This window comes from Rhinolophus ferrumequinum, chromosome 26 (genome assembly GCF_004115265.2).
Source record: "Rhinolophus ferrumequinum isolate MPI-CBG mRhiFer1 chromosome 26, mRhiFer1_v1.p, whole genome shotgun sequence".
Lineage (NCBI taxonomy): Eukaryota > Metazoa > Chordata > Mammalia > Chiroptera > Rhinolophidae > Rhinolophus > Rhinolophus ferrumequinum.
This window is the reverse complement of record NC_046309.1, coordinates 937,503-964,708: the sequence shown is the minus strand read 5'-3', so window position 1 is coordinate 964,708 and position 27,206 is coordinate 937,503. Positions and strand designations below refer to the sequence as shown.

The following is a 27,206-nucleotide window of genomic DNA, read 5'->3' as shown; positions in this document are numbered from 1 at the left end:
GATGGCGGCGTCCACGAGTGTTGGAGCGTCAGGCTGGGGCGGCAGCCGGCGGCGACCGGCCCGTAGTAAGCGCGGAAGCGGGCGCGGGCTGTCCCGCGGGCCTCGGGGCGGCGGGGCGGGGGTCCTGAAGCGGCTAAAGCTGGCCGTGGAGGAGTTTGTGCAGGCGACCTCCGAGGGAGAGAGCCCGGGTGGCCGCGAGGGACTCCGCGCGGAGGGGCGCCTGCGTCCCGGCGGGAGGAAAAGCCGCAGGGAGCTGAGGAAGGAGAAGCGACACCTGAGGAAGGCGCGCCGGCTGCAGAGGACCACGGGCTCCGCGCGGGGTCCGGGCCCGGGCGGCGGTGACGGAGCCAGGGGAGCGAGCGATCCCCGGGCGGACGGGGTTCAGGAGGAGGGCGTCCAGCCGTCCTCACGTCGGGCCCCGCGGCCGCCCGAGCGGCTGCCACCCGCCCAGGCCGAGGGGCTGCCACCTCCCCGGGCCGAGGCCGCCCCGGCCCACGCCCAGGCCAGGGGACCGCGCGGGAGGACCAGGCCCTCGGCAGCCGCGGCCGCCGCCGCTCGGAAACGGGCACTTCTGGCAGCCAACGAGGAGGAGGACCGAGAGATCCGGAAGCTGGAGCGGTGCCTCGGCTTGAACAAGCGCAAAAGGAAGGACGACGCCAGCTCCGTGCCGCCTAGCTTTGCCCGCGATGGACTCGACTACATTCTGGGAGTCCTGGGGTCAGGGGACAGCAGTGGCTTGTATGAAAGCAGCAGTGAGCAGGAGGAAGATGCCACCCAGACACTCCCCGAAAGCGATTTGGAGAGCGACACCGAGGACGGATGGGGAGAGGAGGAGGGCGGGGAAGAGAAGGACGAGCCGCAGGTAGACGCGGGAGCGCGGAGCGAGGAAGAGGAGGAGGAGGAGGAGGAGGTCCAGGAGGAAAAGCGAGAAACCCAAGAAGCAGAGGAGAGAGCGAGGGAGAAGAGGGAGGGAAAGAGAGTCCGTTTTGCAGAGGATGCAGAAAGAAGTAAAAATTCCTCGGAGGTTGTTGGCGCAGCGCCTCAGGTACGGTGTGAACACCTGGGTCCTCAGATTCCCCGTAGAAAAACGGGAGGGGGCGGGGCGTGGGGCAGAGGGGGCACAGTTGATGTATTGGTAATTGTGTGAGCTGAGTGCGGAAATCGGCTTATTCTGTCTACTTTTATGTTTCTAAGTTTCCGTAATGAGTTAAGGGAGGAAACTTCTCTAGAAAACTATGTGTCCCAGCGACTTAATGGCCACCCCACTGTTGATCATCTGGGGGACACTGAGCAGTGGGTTGGTTTTGATTTTATCATGTAAATTTGGATGTTACTTTTGAACAAGCTTGAAATTCTTTTAGAGTACTATCCCTCGAAAACCAGGGGTACATTTAATTTAGGGGTTTGTGTACATCCTTGCCTGCGGTAAACTAAGCCCAGACAGACCTGTGGAATACAGGGCTCTGCCGGCAGATCCTGGAGGGGCACAGCAGGTCTGAAGAAGTGCAGAGGGACACGTATTGACGCCAATGTAGGTGGGGACTCCCGCAGACTGCTGAGTGGAGTAAGCCCAGCACTGTCCTGGGCACTCGGTCAACATGTGACATCTATAGAGCAGACATGGTCAATAGTTACAGCTTCTGCCAGTTTGGGGGAAATTAACATGTAAAGGTGGTTATAGCGAAGGAAAAAGTGAGATTTGTTCAGTGTACATTTTTTGTAATTTATTTTTTGTCTTTTCAAGCAGAGTCTTTGTGAAAATGGTGACAGGTACATCCCACCCCATGTAAGGCGGGCTGAGGAGACAGTGGATGCCCAGAAAAGGGAAGAGCGGGAACGGCTGAAGAAGCACGTGCAGGGCCTAATTAACAGGTAACCTCACAGCGTCGTCATAGTGCGTCTCTTAAAGACGTCTGTTTCCTGGAAATACAGAAACTATCCCAGGAATTAAGCTGGAAGTGAAGGGGTGGGGCTGTTGTTGTGATTGGCGCCTTTCTGTTCCCTTCTTGACATCGCTGGACCTGGACAAGCAGGATGTCCACCTTTGCTCTTTGGTACTTTGAACCCTTGAGCTTGAGAGCAGCAACAGTGCCCACGTGGATGTCCTGACAAGTCCCAAAACAGGGGTAGCAGGCTACCCTCCTCCCTGCGGGGTCGAGTGGGGGCCCCACGGTGGGCTGCCATCCCCTTTGCTCATTCTCCATCTGCGTCACACCAGAGGCCCTGGGTCCCCACCCCACAGCCAAGACAGAACCGTCCCGGCACAGGACGGTTCTCTCAGGCTATGCTTATGGTCACGCAAACCGCCCTCCCACTGCTTTTTTAAAAATTTCTTTTTAGTTAAAACACTGTTCCCGTGGTACAGCCTGGATTCTACCGAACAGGCCATTCGGGTGCACAGTGTGAGCACAGGCACAGACGCGGTGTGTACGCGGTGTGTACGCTTTGTGCACAGATGCCCCCTCCCCCTAAGCAGGGCAGCCTTTTCTCAGCGTCAGGCACTGCAGGTTTTCTGCCAGCGGGAAAATGGAAACTAGAGGCTTTCCCAACAACGCATGCTGATGTGCAAGTATGATTCCCGGCCTCTGCCTGGGGACAAGGGTCAGCTCCCCGGGGGGCATCGTCAGCACAGTCTGTGGTCTTACAGGGAGTCCTGCGTGTCCTTCGCTGTGGGGCGCTTCAGCTGGAGAGACGACAGTCGCACATGAAGAGTCCAGAAGTGTGTGTGTTGTGTGCGGTGGAAGCTGGGTCATTAGGGCTGGGTCAAAGCCAATAAGAATTGTTCGCAGGGCAATGTGTACACAAAATAGGACGTGTTGGTGGTACTGATAGCTTTTTCACTTATTTCAGTTGACCTGAAAGTCATTCCTCTTTTGAAACGTCGTGTGGCTGTCTTTTCAATCGTCTGCAGGTTGAGTGAGCCCAACATGGCCTCCATAAGCGGACAGCTGGAGGAGCTGTACATGGCGCACAGTAGGAAGGACATGAACGACACTCTGACGGGTGTCCTCATGAGCGCCTGCGCCCCGGCCACGCCCGTGCCCAGTCGCCTGGTGATGGAGCACATGCTCTTGGTCAGCATTCTTCACCGCACCGTGGGAATCGAGGTAGGGCTCTGTCGGGGTCTAAACGTGCTTGTCTCCGTGACAGACCTCGGAAGGCTCGGTACGATCCGGTCTGTACCCCATCATCCGTGGCCACGTTCGGGGAGCCCCTGGTTTGGGTCAGCTTCCGCTTCTGTGTCTGGGCCCTTCGAGCATGTTTGTTTTTGTTATGCCTCAGACGGCCTTCGTTTTCTTGGTGTTCTCCACGTTAACACTGGCTTGTTTCAGACATTCAGATTACAGTGGTTTGTGTGGTCTTGCTCCCGAGAAATTTGTACGTTTTTTCATAAGAAGGCCCCAGAATGTGAGGTGAAACTGGACGCCCAGTGAGGAGCCGTGCGACAGGCCTGGCTGGGCCGCCAGGTGGCCCGGAAGCCTTCCGAGCCCGTGTGCCGTCTGGGGTGGGGCTGCAGCATCCCCTCATGGGGTCTTCATCAGATTTAAACCAGACGCTGTGAAGCGCCTAATAGGTGCTGCTGAGTAAACAGTTGTCCCCACCGCATTCTGTGTATTTGGCCCTTGCTTAGTGACCCTCTGGGTTAGCTCTGGTTCCACAGTCACCCACCCCTGCCGGGGTCGGCCTCTGTCGTAACCTCGCTGGTCCGTATTCTTTCCCTCGGTGGAGCTGACCCAGGAGTTTATGCTACGGTGGGTAGATGGGCGGTGACGCAGCCAGTGAGCCTTACATTTCCCGGAGGACGGTTTCATTCTGAACGTGTTGGTCGCTTGGATCTTTACATGGTGGTGTCTTAAAGGTGGTCTTTACTTTCTCCGCCTCTGACAGCCCTCCTGCCAAGAACAGGCCTCGCGGCAGAGCACTGCAGGTCCGACCCGGTGCAAGTATGCACACTTGATGTCCTCGGCACGGTCGCTCTTCTCTGTCCCCGACGAGATAAGCAGGGCAGACACTGATTGAACACCCCCCCCGCCCCCCGCTTGGCAAGTGCAGGGAACCACGGAAGAGTGTGTGATGGTCCTGAGAGCGCAGGCTGTGAAAGGACTCTGGAATTTGTTCTCAGCTGCTAAGCTGGTTTCGACGGCACTGCTCTTCCATCCGTTTATTTTTCAATACTTTGTTCTCTGTCATAGTCTAAAAATCATCTGCGGTCTTAGAGTGGGGCTCTTACCTTAAAGTGCTCAAACTTGCCAAAATGAATTCTTCATGCTGTGAAGGGTTTTGCCATGACAGCCATGTGGTGTGTGGGGACACCGCTGCCCGCATCCAGAGCACGGCTCTGCCACACACCAGCCATCACTCGTGACCTCTGCCTCTGTGGCGTGTCCTATGTAGAGTTGGTGTAGGGACATTTATGAGGCCTGGCCCCTGGAAGTGCTCAGTAACTTCGCATGAAAGATGGAGAGTCTGGGACCTAGTGGGTGTCGGGGGCCGGGGGACAGAGGACAGAAGCAGGGACAGAGGACAGAAGAGAGGTTCAGGCCCCGCGTCCTCTGGGCGGCAGGACTGTCCTGGCTGCATGCGCACCAGCTGTTGAGGGAGTTGCTCCCCGACGTTAAAGGGCTTCGTTTCTAAGGACTGAGCTCATTTTCATTAACAACGCCTAGTCACGCTCTGCCTAGTCACGTACTGACGCAGAGGGGATCATGGGACGCGCTCCTAGTGCCTGTAGTGCCAGGGCTTCCTTACTGTCCCGTGGTTCTGCGTCAGGCTGGGTGCTTCCTAACCTGACGGTTACAACACAGCCGGCGTTTGACCCTCTGGTAAAAGCCATAGACCTGACCTCCCACAGCCCAGCAGGTACTCACTGGGCTTGAAAACTGAGGTTATTGGTCTGAAACCTTCACTGATGGGATGAAGGACACCGAAACGATGCATTCCAGGGGGTCATTGCAGTACTTTCTCTAACAACACCCCTGAAGCGGCTGCCAGAGGTGACGAGCTCTCCGGATGCTGCTTCTGTGAAGCTCCCCATTCTGTCAGGAGAAGAGCGTCCTCAGGGACTCGGGGAAGGAAAAGCGTGTCGTGGGTTCCATGGGGTCAGTTACAGAATTGCTTCTGAGTCATTCAGAAATCAAAATCTGCAGATTTGTGTCAAAATCCCAAGTCAGAATTACCGCGCATGCTTAGAAAATGTCGGCAGCATGAATGTTCCTCCTGTTTTTAAATGCTACGCTAAGTTACATTTTATTTTGAAGACATGAAATGGAGTCTAAAGTGTTGACACATTTTGACATAAATAATTCCATTCGTGTGTTGAAAACCTACCTGAGTGTATCTTCTGCCTGGATTTTTCTTGGTGTCTGCAGAATTCTCGTTTTTGTAGGAACATTTGCACATGACAGAGTGGTAACAGGAGGATACGCTTGTCAGGTGTAGCGTTGGTGAGGGGTTTGAGGGGCATTTCCACATGACACCTGTGGCCTCTCAGGTCTTTATAAGCAAGGCGCGTGCCCGGCCTCCCGAGCTGGCCTGCGTGGAGTCACTTCCCCCCTGCCTGTTGGCACCTTCTCTGGGATCTTCTAGCATTTATCTGCTGTTTAGCAGTGACGTGTATACGACCCTCTCCTGTCCGGTCGGTCTCATCTGCACCCCGATTCTAACTGCCCTCCTGCTCTCCAGCCAGCCCTGCCTGGCGTTCTGTGGCTCTAGCTGATGACCCCTTAAACTGGTTCTGTGCGGCCCACTCACCTGCTCTTCCCAACGCCTGTTACCCAGGTGTTCAGTCTGCCACCTGCAGTGGCCGGCCATACCTGCCATTCCTGTCACTGGGTCACTCTTGTGCCCAGTCCGTCTTCCCGGCGCCGGCACACCTGCAGTCATTCAGGTCATCGTTTCTCGGCTAGACCGTTACCATTACTCCGTATACCACCGGGTCCTGCTTCCGTCTCCTCCCTCCAGGCCCAGCCTGAGCTTGAGAAGTGAGTGGCGATCGACATTGGTACAGTTCAGAGACGTAGGCGCATCCTTAACGTGTTGAAGGATTTTTTCCAAGGAGCCAGAATGGCTGCCGGCCCGAGATACCAGTGTGTTGGTTTTAAAGACGAGAGGGCGTGTTTACAGTGAAGGTTTGACGCCGTGCTGCCCTGTGTTGTCATTTCCGAGTCCGTGTTTTCGCACAGATAATGCACTGTGCTCTCAGACTTACGTTGTAAGAGTTTATGGCCCGGTGGAGTTCATATCCGACCACATGTTTATTTTACGTGTTAGTTTTAAAAATACTAATTCTTTCAAGTTTGTTGAAAGAGGAAGGGGGGTCCCTGAGAATGGCTAGCCCACACGGTTGTCACGTGTTTGCAGTGATGTTTGGTGTCCCCTTTCTCCAGGTCGGAGCTCACTTTCTGGAGGCCGTGGTGAGGAGGTTTGATGACGTCTATCAAAAGGGAAGTGAAGGGAAGGAGAATGATAACCTGCTCGCCATCATTGCCCATTTGTATAACTTCCATGTCGTACGGTCTCTTCTCGTCTTCGACGTGTTGAAAAAACTTACTGGGACTTTCACAGAAAAAGATATTGAACTGATCCTGCTGATGCTGAAAAATGTCGGCTTTTCATTGAGGAAAGATGATGCTCTGTCCCTTAAGGAACTCATCTCGGAGACGCAGGCCAAAGCCAGTGGGGCACACGGCAAATTCCAGGACCAGACCCGGGTACGAGCACGTCACCTCACCCGCTTCCTAAGTGCCTGGACGCTCACAAACTGACCAGAATTTAAAATAACTATTCGGGGTAAATAGTACATTTCATTTCCTGGTGCTCCCTGTCACCTGCCTCGTAGGGGTTTGATAGCGGTGTCTTCAGTGTGTGAGCAAACTCGTTTCTTTATTAAGAACTCGGGTCCTTTGTGAGTTTCAGAATCAGTTTACTTAACAGTCTGCGGGGCTCAAAGCCAGCCCTCCGCGTCCCGGCTCTGCCACTTCACAGCATGGTGACCAAGTCTTCTGGGCTTCAGGTCCCCATCAAGGAAATGGAGCTGATCATGGCTCCTGCCTCCTTCGCTGGTTGGGGGTATGGGAGGGCGTGGGGAGCCCCCTAACGGAGGACGGGATGCGGCTTGTGTGAGGAATAAGAAAAGGGCTCGTGTGAGGAGCCCACGGGAGCAGGTCAGAGGCCTTCTCAGGGTCCTTGCAAACCTCACAAGGAGTTGGGATTTTATTCTAGAGGCGTGAAGCGTTCTGAGCAGGTATGTGAAGTGGGAAGTGTTCGTGCTAGTGGTCACGTCGGTTACAGTGTAGAGGAGGGTGGTGGTCAGGCAGGGAGCTGCCATTCAGAGGTTGGGGACGGTGGTGGGAGGGCTAGCATAGTCGGGTGCGTGGGTTCAGGACTTAGGGATGACCGGACTGGGTGTGGGTTGGGGGGCCTGAGGAAAGGAGGGGTCAGGGCTCAGCCCAGGTTCCCAGCTGGGGCCTTCCGTGGGCAGCAGTGCACTCTGGAGCAGACAGACTCATGAGGGAAGAATGGCCCGTTTCTGAAATCCTGAAACGAGAGCCCCTGGGTTCGCAGGGAGGATGTGTGGGCTGAGCCCTAGGAGGGGGTCGTGGGAGCCTTGAGGTTATGGAGCACTGACATTGGAGGCGTGGTGGGGGAAACAGAGCCTAAGGAAGGCCCCAGGGCAGCCGGACTGTCCCGAGGAAGAACTTGGCCCATGCTGAAGGCTCAGAGGTCAAGTTTAAAACAAGTCAGCAGAGACCGGAAGTCGATTTCATGGTTGCCTAGGGTTTGGGCAGTGGGGGCCAGAAGGGGAGTGATTGTTAGTAGGTTTGGAGTTTCTTTTGGGGGGTGCTGAAAATGTTTGAAAATTGTGGTGACAGTTGCACAACCCTGAATATAATAATTATACCCTTTAAATGGGTGAGATTTATGGTATGTGAGTTATAGCTCAATAAAAAGTTAACATTTGGGGAAATCTCAGAGAAGGGTATTTGGGAATTCCCAGTACTGTTCTTGCAACTTTTGTCTAAGTATGGTATTATTTCCAGTTTAAAACTTAAAAAAGTCAAAATGCCGGGATTGGGGAAGAAGCTGAAGATACAACGGAGAGGAGAGGAGAGGGTAACAGCACAGTCTGCAGGAAGGCACTGGCAACCGGGGCTGGGTGATGCGGGCGGGTCAGAGGTGGTGGCGCAGGAGAGGGAGCCTGCGGTCGTGCCGGCGCCCCTGGGAGGGCGGGTGACCGAGGTGTGTTAACATCCTGCAAAGCCCTGCCTAGCTGGTACATTAGTGCAGGCTGGGACCACCTCTGATGTCATCAGTGATGACCACGTGCACAGAATTGGTTGATATCTTCCCAAATTGAAGGCTCCATTGTTAGGCAGCTTGAAATGATGGTTTTTGTTTCTTTGATTGGTTTGTTTGAAGGTCCGGTTTATGCTAGAGATCATGCTGGCACTGAAGAATAATGACATGCGTAAGATTCCAGGCTATGACCCCGAGCCTGTGGAGAAACTGAGGAAGTTACAAAGAGCTTTGGTAATTCGCACTCCCTGCTACTGCTTCTGAGCTTCTGTGTCTGCAGGAACCCCCTTGACAGTAGAGGGTAGTCAGTCGGAGCTACGAGACAGGGGCCCGTCTGGTCAGTAAGAGTTCCCGGGGCTCGAATGGAAACGGGGGAGGAGGGTGTCCCTATGAGTGGCTGTGGGGGGGTCCCGGTGAGTTAAGCGTCCCCCACACGTAGCCTTTGCTACTTGGCTGCACAATAGGTTCAGCCGCAGTGGAACCCTCTGGTCACTTGGGAAGAGGGCGGGCCCGGGGCCACCCAGACCAGTGACATTAGCCCTGGGGGCAAGGAACTCATCTGTTCAGGCTCCCTAGGGGGGTCCCAGCTGAGACCCACTGGCCTCCCCAGTCAGGGTGAGTCCGTCAGATCCAGAACGTGGACTCCAGCAGACCACAGGCCGCTCCCGGTCGTGTTCCTTCCACCAGCCTGATGGGGCTCCTTGTGGCCTCTGAGTCCGAGCCTCTTCCCCTGCTGTGGCAACGGTGTTTGGGGTGACAGACCCCAGACCTCAGACTCGGCTCCTGGGTGTGCACCTCCCACTTGGCATTATTCCAGGCAGGTTAACATCCGGTTGGCATTGCCTCATCACAACGTCCCTGCACCAGAAATGCCGTCGTCAGAAACCAAAGCCTGGGGTGGTGGCATGCAGACTGGACCGGCTGCAGCGTCTCACCAGCTCCTTTTCTTTCCATCAGGTGCGTGGCGCTGGCTCCGGCCCGGAAACTCAGCTGCGTGTCTCCTGGGACAGCATCCTGAACGCCAAGCACACTGGGCGCTGGTGGATCGTGGGGTCCGCCTGGAGCGGGGCCCCCATGATTGACGGCACTCAGCAGAAGGTCCCACAGAAGCAGCTGGCAGGCACAGTAGGTGACCCTGTGCTCACTGCCGCTAGGCGTGTCCCCGTGTCCCCACAGTGTCTCACTGGCTTTCCCTGCAGTGGCCACCTAGTATTTGTTGGACTTAACTTGAAGACCTTAGAGAAATTGCTAGCTTTCTAATACAATTTAATTTAGTTTATGTTGTTATTTTCTAAAAGATTTGTCGAAAGCTGCAAAACATTTTGCATAAAAGACTTAAAAGTTGAATGGACTGAGGGGAACAGAAAATCAGAACACTCCTGCTGCAGACAGACCCCAGGCCTTGAGACGCAGACGTCGTCTCCAGGAGAGATGGCTGCTGGTCCTGTAACCTCAGATTTCAGATTGTCAGAATTCTTTGTATTACTTATTAACTGAAGTCCATGTTACTCAGATCCCCTTTCTTTTCCCCTGGTGTCCTCTTTCTGTCCCAGGATTCCACGTCACACTTGGTTGTGCTGTGCTGGCGCTTGCAGCAGTGACCTCTTATCCCCGTTTTATTTCATTGTTGGCTGAGCCTCACAGGTCATACAGCTCCTGTAGGTCTCTGAACCTGTGTTGCTCTCTTCCGGGGCTGCCGTGTCTCCTGGTGGTTTTCCTCTTTGTGGGGGTTGCCCGAAAATAGAGGCTTAACGTCTACAGCCCTGTATTTACCTATAATTTCACTTAGGCTTACATCAAGCCACAAAGTCACACATGCTTTTTTAGAAACCTAGCTTGAGTTCCAGGTTTCATTGCAACACTCACGTGACCTGTGCCTCGGTGTCCCTCTTCAGGTCAGCGCTAAGGTGCTGGAACTCGCGCGGAAGCAGCGGATGAACACTGACGTCAGGAGGAACATATTTTGTACAATAATGACAAGTGAAGACTTCCTGGACGCATTTGAAAAGCTTCTAAAGTAAGCATTTGTGTGAATGCGCTGTAGTTTGTTGTCGGAGGAGGAGTAAGAAGCTCGGTTTGCGTCTTGGTCGGGCTGCTGGCACGACCCGGGTTGGTCCTGGTCCTCGTGCCCCGGACACCCGCAGCCGACGCTCCTGCCCGCTGGCCGCTGTGCACTCCCGAGGAGAGCATTTATGAGTTGTTTGGATCAAAAGTATGAGGTGACCAGCTGGTAATTCTGAGTGGCTGTTGGTCATTACAAATTGCTTAAAATCTTCAGATTAAAGTTGTCTTCTAATCACTTCGAATTTAAGAACTTCCTGGTAGCTTCTATAATTAGTTGTAATAAACTTTAAAAAGTACACCTGTGTCCTTTAGCAAAGCACTGCTAAACAAATGAAATACTCATTTTCCTTATTTGCTTCAAATTCAGAATGAGATACAGGGAAAAGTTACAGGACTACAAACGGTTGTCCAAACCCAGCACTGTGCACTGAAAGGATGGGTCTTACTGTGTGTGAATTAGCCCATAAATTTTTGAAAACATGAGGAAGTCAGTGTGATGGCAAGAGCCTGACTGGGGCCTGCTGTTGAGTGTCAGTCCTGTTTCTTGCCGTTCGGGCATCAGTCAGCGGCCTCTGGGTGGCACAGACCCCGGGCCACGGGGTCCCCTCCACCTTCACCACATTGTCGCAAACCCTGAGGTCTGAGAGGTTAGGGCCGGGCCTCTGACTCCTGTCTTATTCCCCCACCCCCTCCTCCCGGCTTCCTTTTAACCAAACTGCTGACAGGATGCGTTCCTCAGAAGGGTTTCTGCCTGCACCTGCTAAAATGTGGCAAGTGAAAGCTTTGTCGTCACTCTGTGTTCTGTAGGCTTGGACTTAAGGATCAGCAGGAGAGAGAAATCGTTCACGTCCTCATGGATTGCTGCCTTCAAGAGAAAACGTACAACCCTTTCTATGCATTCCTAGCCTCCAAGTTTTGTGCTTATGAAAGGAGGTTCCAGGTAACTGCCAGCAGGCCGCCCGTCCCCCACGCTCCGCCCACCTCCGAGTCAGGAGCCCACGCTGTGCGCGGGGACTGTCACAGGACCGGGTGTCACGGCCTGGTGGCCTGAGGAGTGCCCCTGGCTTCACGCTGCCCTGTCCTTTTCAGTGTTCTTTTCTATTGTACCAATTGGAAGGAAATGACTGCAGCCACAGAAATTACTGGGAAGCTGTTTCAAACCGCTGTACGTGGGAAGGGGACGTGTGGTTGCTCCTAAAAGGCTTGGTTTTTATGATACTACAAATGAGTGACTGAGTGGAGTACCTTTCGATTGTATTCTTAGTGATTGATTCTAATAATTTGTTGCGTTTAAATTTTTTTTTTTTTCTTTTTAATTGTTATATTAGATGACTTTCCAGTTCAGCATATGGGACAAATTTCGGGACTTAGAAAATTTGCCAGCTACTAATTTTTCTAATTTGGTTCATCTGGTGGGCCACTTGCTGAAGACAAAATCACTTCCACTTTCCATCTTAAAGGTTTGTGTAACAGATAAAATTATTGAAAGCAATGAAAGTGCTAATACAATTGTTTCTATTTGGTATCTTAAAAAGTACATTTCCTCCGATTCTGAGAAGGGATTCATGGTCCCAGCCGTCAGAGAAAACAGCCAGATGAGCATGCAGTGTGAGCTGCCTGGTAAATGGAGACACAGTCACTGCTTGTGCTCATCTAAGTGAATCGGTTTCGGGGTTCGGGGTGCTGAGTAGGTCCTAGTGAGTCCTGTGCTGGCCGCTGATAAGATAGGAGAAAGCGGGGGGCGGAGGAGCTGGTCTCGGCGACAAGGTGCCGCCCCAGCCGTACCTCCCTTTGCTGTAGACATTGAAGTGCTGGGCGGCCCTCCCCCGTCTCGTTTCCACGGTGCGTCAGAGCCAAGGAAATGCAGATGCCCAGGCACTGGTCTGCAGCACCTGGTAAAGCCTGGATGCAGGAGCTGGGCTTTGAGGTGGCCGGCGAAGCAGCAATACCACTGGGGGCGGACCGGGAGAACCTGAGGGTCAGAGAGAGTTCGTGGCCTGGACTGACTTATGTGCCTTCTCCCTGGTTTGCAGGACAGACTGTAGCTGTGCTTTTCTATTTATATTTATTCATCCATTCACCAGAGCACTTAAACTCAGGCTGACCTTGTGTCTCTTTGGAGCATGGGGTAGGGTTTGGGCCACTGTACTGAAAATGAAGGCATTGAGCCATATACAGCAAGCAGTCCCCATTTATCCGCGGGGATCCGTGCCAAGACCCCCAGTGGGTGCCTGAAAATACAGATAGTACCCAACTCTGCATACACTATGCTTTTTCCTATATGTACATCCCTATGATAAAGTTTAATTTGTAAGTTAGGCGCAGTAAGAGATAACGGTGATAGCTAATAGTAAAATGGAGCAATTATAACACCTGCTGTAATGAAAGTTATGCGAGTGTGGTTACTCTCTCAAAACACCTCATTGTCCTGTGCTCACCTTCTTGGGTGTGAGGTGACACAGTGCCTACGTGACCAGGTGACGGAAGGCATTGTGACGCAGGGTTAGGCTGCTGCTGACCTTCTGACTTGACGTCCAAAGGAGGGTTGTCTGCTTCAGGTTATCCTGGTTTCATCAGCCGTGACAGGTCAGGGTTCAATGTCAGGAGCAGACGATGTCGATGGTTTGGGAAATTGACTCATTTCTGACTGAAGTTGGCGTGGGTAACTGAAACCACGGAACGCGAAAGCTAGGCTGAGGGGAACTGCTGGACCACTTTCCAAAACCGGAGTAGGATGCAGTGCCTCCGACAGTGCGGCCGCAGGGCAGGGCCTGCGGTGTCCTTGCAGCTCAGAGGTCCGCAACGCTGCCCCGCAGGGCTGTCCTCCCCCGGGCACGCTTTGTGCTCTTGCTGCACCTGTGTACCTGCAGGTGCTTCTAGCACCATCGTACATTTTTTAATCTCTGAGGATAATGTACAATCACCATACTTAGTATCCTGTTACAGTTTTTTTAATTCAGCTTGAGTTTGAAATTTACCCCTGTTAATATCCACAACTCTCTGAGTTTATTACTGCTGTATAGTAGTCCACTGTGTAGTATCCTCTCATGTATATATATGTTTTCTAGGGGATGTATATATGTGAATTAGTCTCTCCTAGATCTAAATTCTGTGTGTGTGTGTGTGTGTGTGTGTGTGTGTGTGTGTGTTTTAATTAGGGGGGGTTTCTTTAAGAATGTGTGTAGATAATACATGTTTCAGTTTTAGAAATTAATTTCCTGATTCCTAAGGTGTACACGCCCCTGCCAGTAGTGTGTAAGGTTTCCCGTGGCCCCGGGTCCTTGCCAACACTGTTCCTTTTATAAAACTGCCAATAGCCTTATTTAAAGGGCGGAGGGATAATTTTTTTACTCTAATTATTATATTTGGAAATCATTGAAAAAGTTGACTAAATCAGTGTGACGTTTTTCTTTTCTGTCCTGGCTCTGTTAGGTAGTTGAATTCAGTGAATTGGACAAGCCTAGAGTCCACTTTTTACGAAAAGTGTTATATATGCTGTTAATGGAAACAGAAGTTGAAGACCTTGGTTTAATTTTTGCAAGGTAGGTTCCCAGCTTGTCCTGATAACACATGGAAAAGAAACGAAGTGAGATTGATTTATAAAAGCAACGTAGTTGTACTTTGAATGTAGCTTAAATCACTTTCAGTTTTAGTTCTAAGCTAGTGTCATACACATTTGGTTTGGGGCACATGAAACCCACCTAATAGTAAACTAATAGCAGTTGCTAGGAAATGGAATGTCTTAAGTTCTTCTCTGAGAATTCTGTGTTTAAAAGAAACGATGTTCTGTCTCCACGTTGGAGACCCCCCAGAACGGAGGCCTAGGAGAGAGTGGTGAGCTTGTCGCTGATGCTTTGTGCTGTCCCTTTGCAGGGTGTCGGACAATCCGAAGCTGGGCGTGCTGCGAGAAGGCTTGACGCTCTTTATCAGACACTTCTTGTTGAAGAGCACGCAGGCCCCCGGGAGTGCCGAGGAAGCCAGCGTGCTGAGAGCGAGAGCCGACCTCACCACCAAGGCCCTGCAAGGACGGACTTCCCTGAGGATGTAGCCGGGTGGGGTGGGAGGCCGCTGGTCAGCCACGTGCCCTTTCAGACACACAGGCCTGTACTCTCCTGACTGTAAGCGCTTGGTGCAGCTCTTTCGTGGTCTGTTGTTTTTAAAATACTATATTTGGAAATAATTTTCTGATCCGAGGTAAATACTCTATGTTTTAAACCATTTTCGTGTGTGTGTGTGTGTGTGTCTGACAAGGTAGAGGCAGGAGAAGAAAGGAGACGGGGGGCAGTGCTGGGCGGTGTTCTCTCTGATGCGACGGGTGTGGTGTGCACGTGTGTACACGCATGTGTGGTTCTTGTTTTTGAATAGACAGAATGGCCCACCAGAGGGTGCAGTTATCATAAAGAAAGTGATGCTTCTGAAATCCCTTTTACATATTGCTTAGAAGTTCTAAAACCATCCATTCAATGTGGTACCTGATATTTAATTGACTCTTTGAAGTATTTGGAATGCAAGTGTTTTTGGAAAAGTCAACAATTGCCGTAAGCCTTACAAATACTGTTGCGGTATCGCACGTGTGGGAGTTTTTCATCATCGCTCATCCAAAGTGGTGAAATGATAAAGAATGTTCATTCCTCCCTGCCTGTCTCTGTCACTTATGCTCATCAGTTCCAGGCCGTCTTGCCCTTTCCTGAGCAATTTCGAAGCTGCCAAACACACCCTGGGTACCTCACGGGTACTGCGTGCTGAGATGGGATCCGGGAGGTCTGAACATGCGTTACCATTTACCAGTGAGAGCGACACACGCCACCTACTAAGTACGGCCAAGTCTGATTCTGTGAAGAAGTACAAATGTCCTCATGTACCTGCTGTGTGCCACAGATTCACAAATGTCCCTTGTTTCTCCAGCCCTTAACATTAGCTTCTCTCTTAAATGCTGAAACTTGATTTAAATGTCACCTTCAATTATTGCATCAGTCACACGTTGTGAGTATAAAATGTCCTCTACATAACACACGGACCCGGCCGTGCCCTGTCCTACATCGTGGACACCTTGGAAAGCTGCCCTGAGCTCATGGACGCCACTCCTGTCAGACTCCAGTTTTGTCACAGACTTTCAAATAGCATCTTAACATGACCCTCCAGCAGTTTGTGTTTCGAAACATAACGTGAAGCCATATGTGTCTCCGTGTGTATCTAAAGTAATGGTTTAAGTTGTGAAACGTCCAGGAAACATGAAAAAGTTAGTGCTGAGATTAACTGCAAAGCAGACACGTCTGCTCTTTCTCGCGCTCCTTGACCCCACATCCAGGACCCGCGTTTTATCCAAGTCCACGGACAGCTCTGTCTTCCCGCAGGTTCTGAGCTTAGCAAAGAAGAAAGACCGCGGGTGCTCAGGGCACTGAGTGAGAGCCTTCGCTTTATTGAGGGGCTTTTCCACAAAGATGGGTGCTGAGTGGCGGTGGGGACTGGGTTGGGGGTGAGCTAGCATGTAAGTTGCCTGCTCCCTTTGTCCAGGAAGTCCTGCCACGGTGTGCTGACAACAGGTCCCTGCCTCCACGCAGGCTGGCAACACAGATTAGCTGGATGCTGCGTGTGACCTGCCGAGTCAGAAGTGCTGCGTGCAGGCTGAGAGCAGCTGTGAGAAGGAAGGTTTCTAGAGGCAGTTCTGATACGCAGAAGTTGGTCAGGGGCGAGGGGAGTTTGGGGACCCTCCAAGGACAGTGGTACCTTCATCAGTGTCAGGACCGGAGGTCAGACATGCCAGCTCTACACGGGAGCCTAAAGGCCCTGGAGGGGAGTCATGAGGAAGGGGGCTGGGAGTGACGCTGGGCCGCACCAGTGACTGGGACAGTGGAGCCTGCGAAAGGACGAAACAGGAAGGGGACCTGTGCTGCCGTCGTCCCATGTCCGTTCCGAGGCACATGCCAGGCTCAGCGGTTCTGTGACTAGAGCAGCCTCACGCAGAGCTCTTACGTTACCAAGGACACTAGGGCTGCTGAGAGCCTCCTGAGAGCGGGGAGGCTTAAGGGTGCACAGCCAGGCCCTGTGGACACGGCATCATGGAAGGTCCGCCAAACGGGTTTTCTTGGGGACGCGATACTGGCCCGGGGATGGGAGCTTCGCTTTTTCTCACCCTGACATTTGGCATCGTGTGCTACACTGACGAAGCTGGCGGGAGGGTCGCGTTCACAGGGTGGCATTTATCTTGAGTAGAGCTGGTTAAATGATGAAAAATGATGTTTGCATGATAAGATGATGAAAGGGAAAATTGGGACCGGTTTAGATTGTCCTAAGGATGCAAAGGTCATTTCGTGAACACCGAGGGCTGTGTATGTTTGGGAAACAATGCCTCATGTGTCCACGGGCCGCTGCAGCTGAGCGAATTTGACCTTGAGCATGTCCAAACGAGGATGTATGGGCCGCTGACCTGCCGCGGGTTATCAAGTCGGCACTTTCCCACTCTCCCAAGTATGGAGGGAGGTTTCTGAAGAAGACTGAGTAAACCCATGGCCGCTGCTCTGTGTCCTTTAGGCCTGCTCCAGGGACCAGCCTGTGACCCCGTCCCACCTCCTGCGGACCCCCTCCACACAGAGTGAAATAGAAAACCAGGAAGGGGTTCAGTTCGAACCAAAGTAAAAATGATTAAAAGCATTTTAGGGCCGGCCTGGTGGCTCAGGTGGTTGGAGCGCTGTGCTCCGAACTCCGAAGGCTGCCGGTTTGGTTCCCACATGGGCCAGTGGGCTCTCAACCACAACGTTGCCAGTTCAACTCCTCGACTCCTGAATGGTACCCTCCACAGCTAAGATTGAAAGGACAAATGACTTGGGAAAAAGTCCTGGAAGTACACACTGTTCCCAATAAAGTCCTGTTCCCCTTCCCCAATAAAAAAAAAAATCTTTAAAAAAAAAAAAAAAGCATTTTAAAAATTACTCTCTTTGGGAAGCCATCCACCGGCACCTCCTGAGAGCACATTCTCCAGTGACCTGTGCGGTACCGTTGTCACACCTGAGGACACGGGCACTAGCTCAGTGGTCTGGCCGCACAGTCCAGTGTCACCTGCCAGGTGATCGAAAGTGAATTGTCTATGGCTTTTTCTTCCCTACATAGACTACGATCAAGATTCAAACATTTCTGTATTTTATTTCTCTTTTAATACAGAATGCCCCACCCTATGTTTCTTAAAATTTCTCATGACAGGTTTTTGAAGGGTCCTGACCAGTTGTCACATCCAATCCTGGATGTGTGTGGCAAGCTTCCATGAGCACACTGGGGATGAGCTTGGGACGGGCAATGCTCCAGCACCTGGCTGAGGTCAAGGTCGCCGGGCCTCCACCGGAAAGGTACCATCTTACCTTTGTAATTACTAAGGGAGATGAATTACCAAACGTTAAGGATATTTTACAAGGGGAAAATGTTGGCAAACATGGGTTTCCTGTTCTCCACCATTACTTTACCTAGTGGTCTAGGCAGCCATTGGTGGTTCTTGCCAGAATCACTTTTTCCTGGGGGTTGCTAAATGGTCACTTGCTAATTCTGTCATTCCTCCATCGTTAGCTGGCATTCTTTAAAAAGGAGTCTTCCTATGCCCCTCTCCCCTCTTCCCAGAAAAGACAAACTAGCCGTGTACAGACTACTGGAGTGGTGACAGGTGACTGAATCATAAATCAGCAGATGTTATGGGCTGTGGCAAGTGCAAAGGTGTCTTCTCAGCAGGAGTCACCAGGTTGGGTGGGGCGTCTGGTGGCCATGGCTTCTCAGTCCTGCCAGCTTGGTGGCCTGGTCTTCTGCCTGTCGCGGGCGTCATTCTGCCCCCTCCCCCACCCCCTGTGCGCTTATCAAGCCTCTGTAGCTCCCAGGATATTCGTGGCCCAATATCCAGGTTTGAGGCAGTTTCTTATTACACATCAGCACAGTTGTGTCACGTTGTCCATGAGATATTTATAAATAGATTAGGCATCATACGTGTGCAGTCCCGTTTCTACTATGTAGGCGTGCCGCGCGGCCAGTCATAAGGTGTGGAGGGACCGAGTGTGTCACCTGGCCGGCCCACTCCACTGAGCGTCCGCCCACGGGTCACCCTGCCTTGAATCACTACTGCCTGTGATGTCTAGCATTTACGTTTGCTGTTGCTGTTGAGGTCGGTTTCTAGAACAGCAGTAATCTGTCCAGGACTCAGGATGCGTTCACTAACAACAGAGCAAACTGTTCTCATTTCTTCTCCACGCTGATCCTGAATTGCATTTATTGAGAACGGGCAAGGTGACCGCTGTCCTGCTTTGTCCAGGAATCGGGCTCCTGGGACAGAGGTCTTTCAGTGCTCAAACTGGGAAAGTCCGAGGAAACCGGCGTGGCCGGGCACCCGAAGTCAGGAAACAGTGCCCAGCATCCAACCAGCTCCCTGGTGAACTCGGGACACGGCGGAGCCGGTCCTGAAACACAGCACAGGGATGCTGGATGGCTTTCCACTCTCAGGCCCCCAGTGGGCCCTGGCCGTGCCCATGCCAGAAGGGTGTCCTATGGCAGCTCCGGCTCTGTCCTCAGCACGTGCTCTTCCCCGGTATTTCTATAAAAACTTGGCCAGAGAGGTAGGTAGCAGGCCAGTTTCGCTGAGAAGCTCACACCGGCAGGAGTTAGGGCCCTTCTGACTCGGTCTGAGTTTACGACCCATAACAGCTTTGTGTCTTTCAAAGGGCCAAGCACTGTTAGTCACCAAGCAGGATCTTAGATAAGGAGGTGCTTGTTTATTGTTTGACAGCAGACCCTGGTTACCGTTCCCTGAAGTACAAATGGGGGGACGTGATATGTAAAGCCGGCTCCTTTCTCAAGCCCCATCGTGCCATGAATATCGTTTTGAAGGTCTGTGTTGGTATCTACTGTGTAATTCTTACAAGTCAATGGAGAGGATGGTCCGGGACGTTTCCACTGTCTCTGAGAAAATTATCCTTAATGAAAGTAAAGCAAGGCTTGTAAAAAAGTTCAAAATGAAACAAGATGCTGAAGGCCCAGCCAGTCCGACCATCTCAGAGTCACGTGCAGCAAGGGGCCCGGCAGCCACACACCCGAGAACCGGGGGCTGCGATCGTGCCCATTACGGTTGTTACTTAACTCTGCCCAGCCTTGGCTGAACCTCTGATTTCCTAGAGTCAGCTCCGAACAGATGTGCCCCAGGGCTTAATCATCAGATGAGATGCATAATGCATCACAATCCTAGTTTTCCCAGTAAGTACTTGTCCAGCGATCACTGAGCACAGGAAAGCGAGCTCATGTGCCAGGGCATAAAACACACTTACTTAACTCGTCAAAAATACAACGTGATTATTTGAGATTTATTTTATTCTTGCCCTCCAACTTTTGGTGACTGTCGGAAGTGCATTTCCATCCAGTGCCAAGCTGGCCAGTAAAACCCACGTAGCGGTCGTTAGCGCCCTTACGCTTTCTGACTCAAATGGACAGATTGTTAGAGCCCTCTCTGTTTTCTAAATCAAATTTAATGGGGCAGGCAGCGTCTGCTTTTCTACTTTAGCATACTTTAGCAGCGGTGGGACTAACCAGCCGCAGGGGCCGGAGGGGCTGGGCCTGCTCCACCGCGCTGTGCTGCCTCGTCCTGGGAAAGTGCTATTCCCTTACACGCCACTGGAAACTCACCCAGAGCTGTGAGAGAGCCCCCCAAATACAAATGCAGTTCCAGGGCTGGGCTGCCGGTGAATGAGCCCAGGGATCCTCTGCCTGTCCTCTTAGCTCCCCGAGAAAGGCAGGGTCTGTTCAGAAGAGTGAGGGAGCTGGGGCCTGCCCATGAGCTTCGAGTGTCGGGAGTGTGGACGACGAATCCTGTTTTGCCATCGTCACTTTCCGAAGCTTCATGTCCCTCGGGCCTTGGCTCCCTGCAGTAAGGCCCGTTTACTGGACCTGCATTTTGTCAGACCAGTGGGTTCCAGTAGCCACAGCCCAGCTCTTCTATTGCTGGCTTCCTGCTGAGCCCATGTGGACCTTGCACAGAAACCAGCCACTGGAACCTGGCGGGAGCCAGGACACTCATTGGCCTCCTGATGGTGGGCAGAGGGACCCATGACACTGCAGGGCGCCTATTCAGGGATCGTAGGGTGGGGAGGTCTCGTGGGGCCTCTGCCCCCTGCCCGCCCACCCTCATCAACCTGTTCTCAAGGCTCAGGGGGCTCTCAGGAGCAACTCAGGTGACCCACACCTGCTGCCTGAGAGCTTCCTGCCGCTGACGCCCAGCCGCTAGCATGAGGGCTCCCTACCTGCCTGGCGGAATAATAAAGCACTTTGTTACCCGTGAGTGAGAGGCCCGATAAAAGCAAAATATTATCACAGCATCTGTGATTAGCAGGCAGCTGGGCACTGGAGACTTTGTAACATTTATGAGTAAATATAATTTATTTCTGTTCTCTGATTATGAAGGTCACCGTGGTTTAACCCTGTGGGGAAGGCCTCAAACCCATTATCTGCTCAAATACAACTGGGAACGAAAACACCGGCACTCATTAAAAGCGAATTACTTTGTTTTATGAAGATAGAAAGCCTCCCAGGCCTGGCAATGCAGGACACGGGGCGTTTCCACGGCCCAGAGCCGGGCCTGGGACACGCACAGACCCTCTGGCCCCCCTTCAAAGGGGGAGCTGTGGAGAGCAGCATTCGGAAGGCCACCAGAAATCCGGGCAGGTCGTGACTTGCCTGGTGGTTTCTTGGAAAGCTCACGGGGTTTTGCAGGCAGTGTTGAAAGCAGCCAGGGGTGCACTGTGATGAGTCTGGTGTTTTCCATGAAACTAAAGGAAAGGGTTTCTGAGAGTTGCAAAATCGGCCCACGTTTCAGGTTTTAAATTTAGTATGTTTTTTGATGCACAGGCTTTATCATTTAAACTGAAGTGTTGGCCAGGGAAGACAACTTTTCAGTCCCTCCCGAATCATTCTCCTCGGGCTCTGGGGATGTCTTCTCAGTGTGTCACCTGTTTGAGTTACACTGAGAAATGCAAGAGCTTGCAGGAGCCAACCTGGTGAGTCCTCATGAACCCCTAACGCTTTGGGCTTCGTTTCTTGGCCTCCTGAATAGCGGATATGGTCCTTGCATGACAGCAGCTAGCAGGCCAGCGTGGGGGAGGACACACTCCACAGTCAGAATGAAGACTGGACAGGAGCTGCCCACTCCTGCTACCCCCCTGGGAAATCTGGCCTCCCATCCACGTGGCTCTGCTGAACCTCAGACAGTGAGGCAGGGTCATCAACACACTCACGCGGCGGGGCCTGAAAAGACGCGCTATGCCCAGGAATACGCAGTAGATCAAGTAGGGTTTTCTTTGCAACAGTCCACCCCGAATGCAGTGACCTAAGGACATTGATTGGCGCTTGTTTCTGGGGCTTGATAATGAGGGTAGGGCTCCGCAGGACTCACTCCTGTGGCTGCCACTCAGCTGGCCCGCATGTCTCGCATCTAGCCAGCTTCTCCATATCACAACTATTGTGCAAGCATTTTTCAAGGGTCCTGTCATGTCCCATGTTTGAACACCCCATTGGTCAAACCGGATCCGTGTCCACACGTGAGGCACAGAGGGACTGACCACACCAAGGCACCAGTGCCAGGAGGCTGACTCCCTGGAAGCCATCGCCCTCTCTGTCTCTCTCTCTGTCTCCCTCTCACACCCCTGCATCTCTCCCACTCTACCCCCTCCCCCCTCGCTCCCTCCATTCCTCTCTCTCTCTATTTCTGTCTCTTCCTTCTGAGTTCCTAGAAGTGATCACGCAGCTGTGCACGAGCTGACCTGTCCCAGACTCAGGACTAGTGTGGCCCTGGGTGCATGTGCCACCTGGTAGACAAGCCCAGGGGGACAGTGAGTGGAGAGACGAGACATGGGGCAAGAGTGCTGAGGGGGATGGCAGAAAGGGCTACTGTGGGGGGGGGCTACCTGCCCTTTTCCAGGAGTTGTGTCCTTTACAGCCAGCTCATAGGACAGTGCTTCCATTCCCCATTTGACAGACGACCCTGGGGCCCAGAGAGCTTAGGTCACGTGCCCAAGGTCACCCAGTCCCTAAGTGCTGGAGCCAGGATTTCACCCACACCTCTGCGTCCTGGCTCCTGTCCTTGGATTTCTGTGAGTCCCAAGGAATCTTTACAAAGGCTTCTCCCCCCCACACACACCCTCCTCTGCCTGCCCACATCTGGCGCATCTGCCCAGACTGCAAGGCCCCTCGCTAGAGCATGTGGGCGTTCTGTGTGCCATGCAAGTTGGAGGGATACCGTGTGGGGGGGGAGGGCTATGCATCTGTTGGTAGCATAGTCCCAGGAGCCTTTATGTGGCACCGGGCATGTCACAAACATTCCATGTCTAACCCTCACGGCACCTGTGAGACGGACTGATAGGGAATGCCTGGGCACAGGTCTAGGGTGCTGCCTCAGCCACACTGGGGGATGCAGGATGCAGGCCCAGGCAGCCAAGTAGGGGGTCCTGGCCCCTCTCCACGGCACTCTGCTCTGGGCACAGTCCCTTCATGGGGAGGGCAGGCTTGCGTCCTCTGAAAGAATGGGTAGAACCCAGGAAAGGAAGAAGGATGGCATGTGCAAGTGCATGGACTCAGCACATTGTGTGATGTCAGGTGGGTGCCATGGGTGTCTGATGTCACTGAACGTGCAGGGAGAGGTCAGTCAGTGTCCTGCACTGGGGGTGTGCGAGCATCTGTGCCTGAGCCCCCACTTCAGAGAGCTCCTCAGGTCTCAAATTGGCAGTGACAATTTTGTTTTTCTCATTTTTCAGTGTGGTCTTAAATGTTTTCATTATTAAAATTAAGAAATTGTGCACCTAAATATGAATGCAATGTTATATGAATTATATATCAATAAAGGGAAATAAAGTATACGTATAATCTATTTCTCAAAATTCCCACTTCCACCATACACACATCCCTGTACATTCTGTCTTCTGGAATATTTATCCCACCATAAGCATTAGGAACATTTGGGGCCGGCCCGGTAGCTCAGGCGGTTGGAGCTCCGTGCTCCTAACTCCGAAGGCTGCCAGTTCGATTCCCACATGGGCCTGTGGGCTCTGAACCACAAGGTTGCCAGTTCAATTCCTCGAGTCCCGCAAGGGATGATGGGCTTTGCCCCCTGCAACTAAGATTGAACACGGCACCTTGAGCTGAGCTGCCGCTGAGCTCCCAGATGGCTCAGTTGGTTGGAGTGCGTCCTCTCAACCACAAGGTTGTCGGTTCGACTCCGGATGGTGGGCTGTGCCCCCTGCAACTAGAAACGGCAACTGGACCTGGAGCTGAGCTGTGCCCTCCACAACTAAGACTGAAAGGACAACAACTTGACTTGGAAAAAAGGCCTGGAAGTACACACTGTTCCCCAATAAAGTCCTGTTCCCATTCCCCAATAAACTCTTTAAAAAAAAAAAAAAGAAGGAACATTTGAATAATGTGACTCTTGGACAATTTGGACTCAGAATAAATATCCCCCACAATTTTTGAAGGTCCCTAATTCCTCTCATCCAACCCCTACAAGGCAGGCAGCCTGTACCACAGCCCACCTGCTCATATTCCCATCACACACTGCAACACCGTCCTGCGTCAGGTGACAGCTGCCCTCCCTTAGTCGTACTTCACAGTGATCTACACATAACCTTATGTGCTTGTGCGCTTTTCATACTGTCATCCTCCTGCTCATTGTTTGTTACTGTCTTTCTCTTCCTGCTACAATGTAACTCCAGAGGATGGAGACTTGTCTCTTATTCAGGATGTATCTTAGTGCTTAGAGACCTCTAGTATGTAGCCTGTATTCTAAAGGGATGGGTTCAGTGAATGCATGGGTGATCTTCTGTATTGGCTGTTATTGTCTATTTTGTGGTGAAAAGGCTGCAAGGTCACACAGGTACCTAGTCCCAGGACATATGGGAATCGGACAGCACCCCTCTGGAATAAATTCATAACCAGGATAAATCCACCAGTGTGGTGAAAATTAAGAAGTATGTGTTGCAGACCCAAGGAAAAAAACAATTTGCATTTCCTTTACAGATCTAGCTATTAAAAAAACAACCTGTAAGTTTCCTGTCACAGGTCTGTCCCGAAGACCTTGGGTGTGGGCCCCTGCTGAGGACAGCGCCGGGAGACGTACTTCGCAGGAGGCCGCTAAGCTCTCGGTTCCCTGCGGAGCCGCCTGCCATTCTCAACCCGCCCCCCGGAACGACCCTTATTCCTCTTTGTTTTTCCTTTCCCTTTAAGGCGTTATTTCAGCAGAGGACGTTCTATGCCTGGAGGAAAGGATATTGATCGTTAAGGTGAACTGGAATAATTAAAAAAGAAACACGAAAGTCACAGGTATTCTGGCAGAAACGGGGTAACTTAGAACAGCAAGCACAGGCATTCCTCCTTCGTGGACGACCCGCACTCCCACCGTTTTTGGTCCGGAACCCCGAGGTCCTGAAGGACCGCTTCAGGTGTCTCTTTCCAAGCCCTGGGTGGCGAGGTCCCAGATGGCGAGGTGGGGACGCGCCTGAGCAGCAGGAAGCTGACAGGTCGCCGCATCCTGGGACCGCCGAGGGGCCCCAGCCAGCGCCCCCTCGCCGGCCCTCCCCGCCGCCGCGCCCCAGGCCTGACCCCGCGCTCGCCCCCGCCCGCGCCAGATAAGGCGGCGGCCTTTGTTCCTCCCCCCAGCTGGGTAAACCGCGCCCGCCGCCCCTCGCAGGCAGCCCGCGGTGGGGGCACCTTTGTCCTGCCGAGTGCCGGCGGACAATGGCCAGAGGAGCCGCACAGAGTCCGACACCTTGTTTGTGTACACTTGGGGGGGGGCGGGGTGGTGGGCGGCCAGGTGCGCAGGCCCCGGAATGCAGGGTCGGCGCGGGGCCGCCGGGTGGGGGAGCGCTCCCCGCCTTCTCGGTGGAGTCCCCCAGCCTCGAGGGGTGCGGGGACGGGAGGGATCTGGGGCTTGCGCCCCGCGAGGTTGAAGACTCCCCCCTGTCCGCCCAGCCAGGGACCCCAGCCCCTGAAAGCCCAGCCCCAGGGGCCCCCAGCCCCAGCCCCCAGCCCCGCTAGCTGGAGGCTCGAAAGGGCGGTGCGGGACGTGTTCGGAGTGGAGGGGCTGGGGGCTGTTTCTTGTTGGCGTCCAGTTTGGGACACACCTAGCACGTTGTAAAGTGATTTACGAAGTGAAAGTGTTAAACGAGGCCACCAGCTGGAGGCCCGACCGGCTTTATGGGTTTTATTAGGTGCCCTATTATGGAAAATAAACTTTAATCCGACCATAAAAACCAAATCTGAAAACCATATTTGCCCTTGTGGTCTGGAACACGGCAGCATTCCTGGAGGAGGTCACGCCTCCGAAGGGATTAGTTTTATTGAGGGAGACACAGAGTGCGCAGGACTTTGATACGGGGTGGGGGGCCACGTCCTGCGGGAGCACCCCCCCACGACGCCCACACCCTATGCTGCCGCCTTCCTGCGGCCCAAGGATCCCCCTCCCAGTGGGTCGTGCTTCCCCCCAGAGCCCCTCCCAGCGGTGCCCCCTCCGCCACCCCCCACCGCACCACGCACGGGGGCCACTCCCACCCCAGGAGCGCAGTCCCCGCCTGGCCACTCCGCCGACTCGGGACTTTCCTCCACCCCTGGCTGCGGTGGAGTTGGTAGCAGGGGAGGCCACGGAGGGCAGTTAACCCAGAAACCTGGGAGCTGCTCAAGGGAACCCGCCTGCTGCGCAGCAATACCGCGCGAGACCAATACCGCGCGAAACCAATACCGCGCGCGAGATGCAGCCCGGCAGCCGCCAAACGCCGGCTGCCGCGGCCTGGGGGCCAGGTGCTCCCTCTTTGCCTTCTCTGCGCCCTCTGTTTTCCACAGCAAGTCTGCCCCGCCTTTAGGAGGGAAGGAGGAAGGTCTGGTTTAACTCCCTTAACCACTTTCCAGTGTCGAGTATAGCAGTGCTACCTGCGTGGGCAACAGATCCCTGGAATTGTTTCATTTTGCAAAACCAAAGCTCCTACCCATGAACACCTCCCACCGCCCCTTCTCCCCTTCCTCCCAGGGCCTGGGCAGCAACCTTTCTACCATCTGTTTCTAAGAGTCGGACAATCTTAGGTTCCAGGTCTGAGCAGAATTATGCAGTATTTCTGTGACTGGCTTGTTCACTTAGCACAACGTCCTCAAGGTTCATCCCAGTTGTAGTGTGGAGCAGCATGCCTTTTTTAAGGCTGAGGAATATTCCATTGTAGGTACAGAGCCCATTCGTCTTGATCCAGTCATCTGTTCACAGACACTCGGGTGCAAATAACTCTTCCCAGTCCTGTTTTTAATAATTTTGAATATACACCCAGATGTAAGATTGCTGGGTCATATGGTGGTTCTAGGTTTTTTAGGACCCTCCACAGTTTTCCAGAGTGGCTGCACCATTCTGCATTCCTGCTAACAGTGCATAAAGGTCTGGGTTTCTCCAAATCCTCCCCACCACTTGCTGTTTTCTGTTTTGCTTTTGTTTTTGTAACAGCCATCCTAGCAGGTACAGGTGGGTTTATTTGCATTTCCCTAATGATTCAGTGCTACCCAGCACCTTTCCTGTGCCGTGGATCACTTGAGTGCCTTCTTCAGAGAAATGTCCATTCAAGTCCTTTGCCTATTTTTAAATTGGATTTTTGTGGTTGGTGTTGAGTTGTATGTGTTCTTTATATATTTTGGCTGTTAATCCTGTATCAGACATATGGTTGGCAAGTTTCTTCTCCCATCCTAGGTTACCTATTCATTCTGTCGATGATTTCCTTTGCTGCACAGAAGTGTTTGCATTCAGTGTGATCCCATTCGTCTATTCTTGCTTGTGTTGTCTGTGCTTTTGGTGTCATAAAAAGTCCTTTAGG

General features: G+C 52.8%; 1 protein-coding gene across 2 annotated transcripts; it reads left to right on the top strand.

The window, feature by feature from the left end:
- Position 1: 1 nt before the first annotated feature.
- On the top strand, positions 2 to 14,577 carry NOM1 (nucleolar protein with MIF4G domain 1). Of its 2 annotated transcripts, none has more exons than XM_033099244.1 (11): positions 2 to 1,045; positions 1,745 to 1,872; positions 2,912 to 3,107; positions 6,387 to 6,710; positions 8,419 to 8,529; positions 9,253 to 9,420; positions 10,191 to 10,312; positions 11,167 to 11,299; positions 11,688 to 11,819; positions 13,792 to 13,901; positions 14,233 to 14,577. In XM_033099244.1, exons 1-11 carry the CDS (start codon positions 2 to 4, stop codon positions 14,405 to 14,407), a joined length of 2,643 nt encoding a protein of 880 aa, XP_032955135.1. In that variant the 3' UTR covers positions 14,408 to 14,577. The 2 variants fall into 2 exon arrangements, with proteins under 2 accessions (XP_032955135.1, XP_032955136.1); XM_033099245.1 differs by having other exon boundaries at positions 1,748 to 1,872; positions 14,233 to 14,407.
- The last annotated feature ends 12,629 nt before the right edge of the window (positions 14,578 to 27,206 follow it).

What these genes read in the sequence shown, in the direction of transcription:
- NOM1 (XM_033099244.1), top strand. Translation starts at nt 2, where the DNA reads ATGGCGGCGTCCACGAGTGTTGGAGCGTCAGGCTGGGGCGGCAGCCGG. An exon ending in TTCCACTTTCCATCTTAAAG is followed by an intron (nt 11,820 to 13,791) that starts GTTTGTGTAACA and finishes TGGCTCTGTTAG; the next exon opens with GTAGTTGAATTCAGTGAATT. An exon ending in CTTGGTTTAATTTTTGCAAG is followed by an intron (nt 13,902 to 14,232) that starts GTAGGTTCCCAG and finishes GTCCCTTTGCAG; the next exon opens with GGTGTCGGACAATCCGAAGC.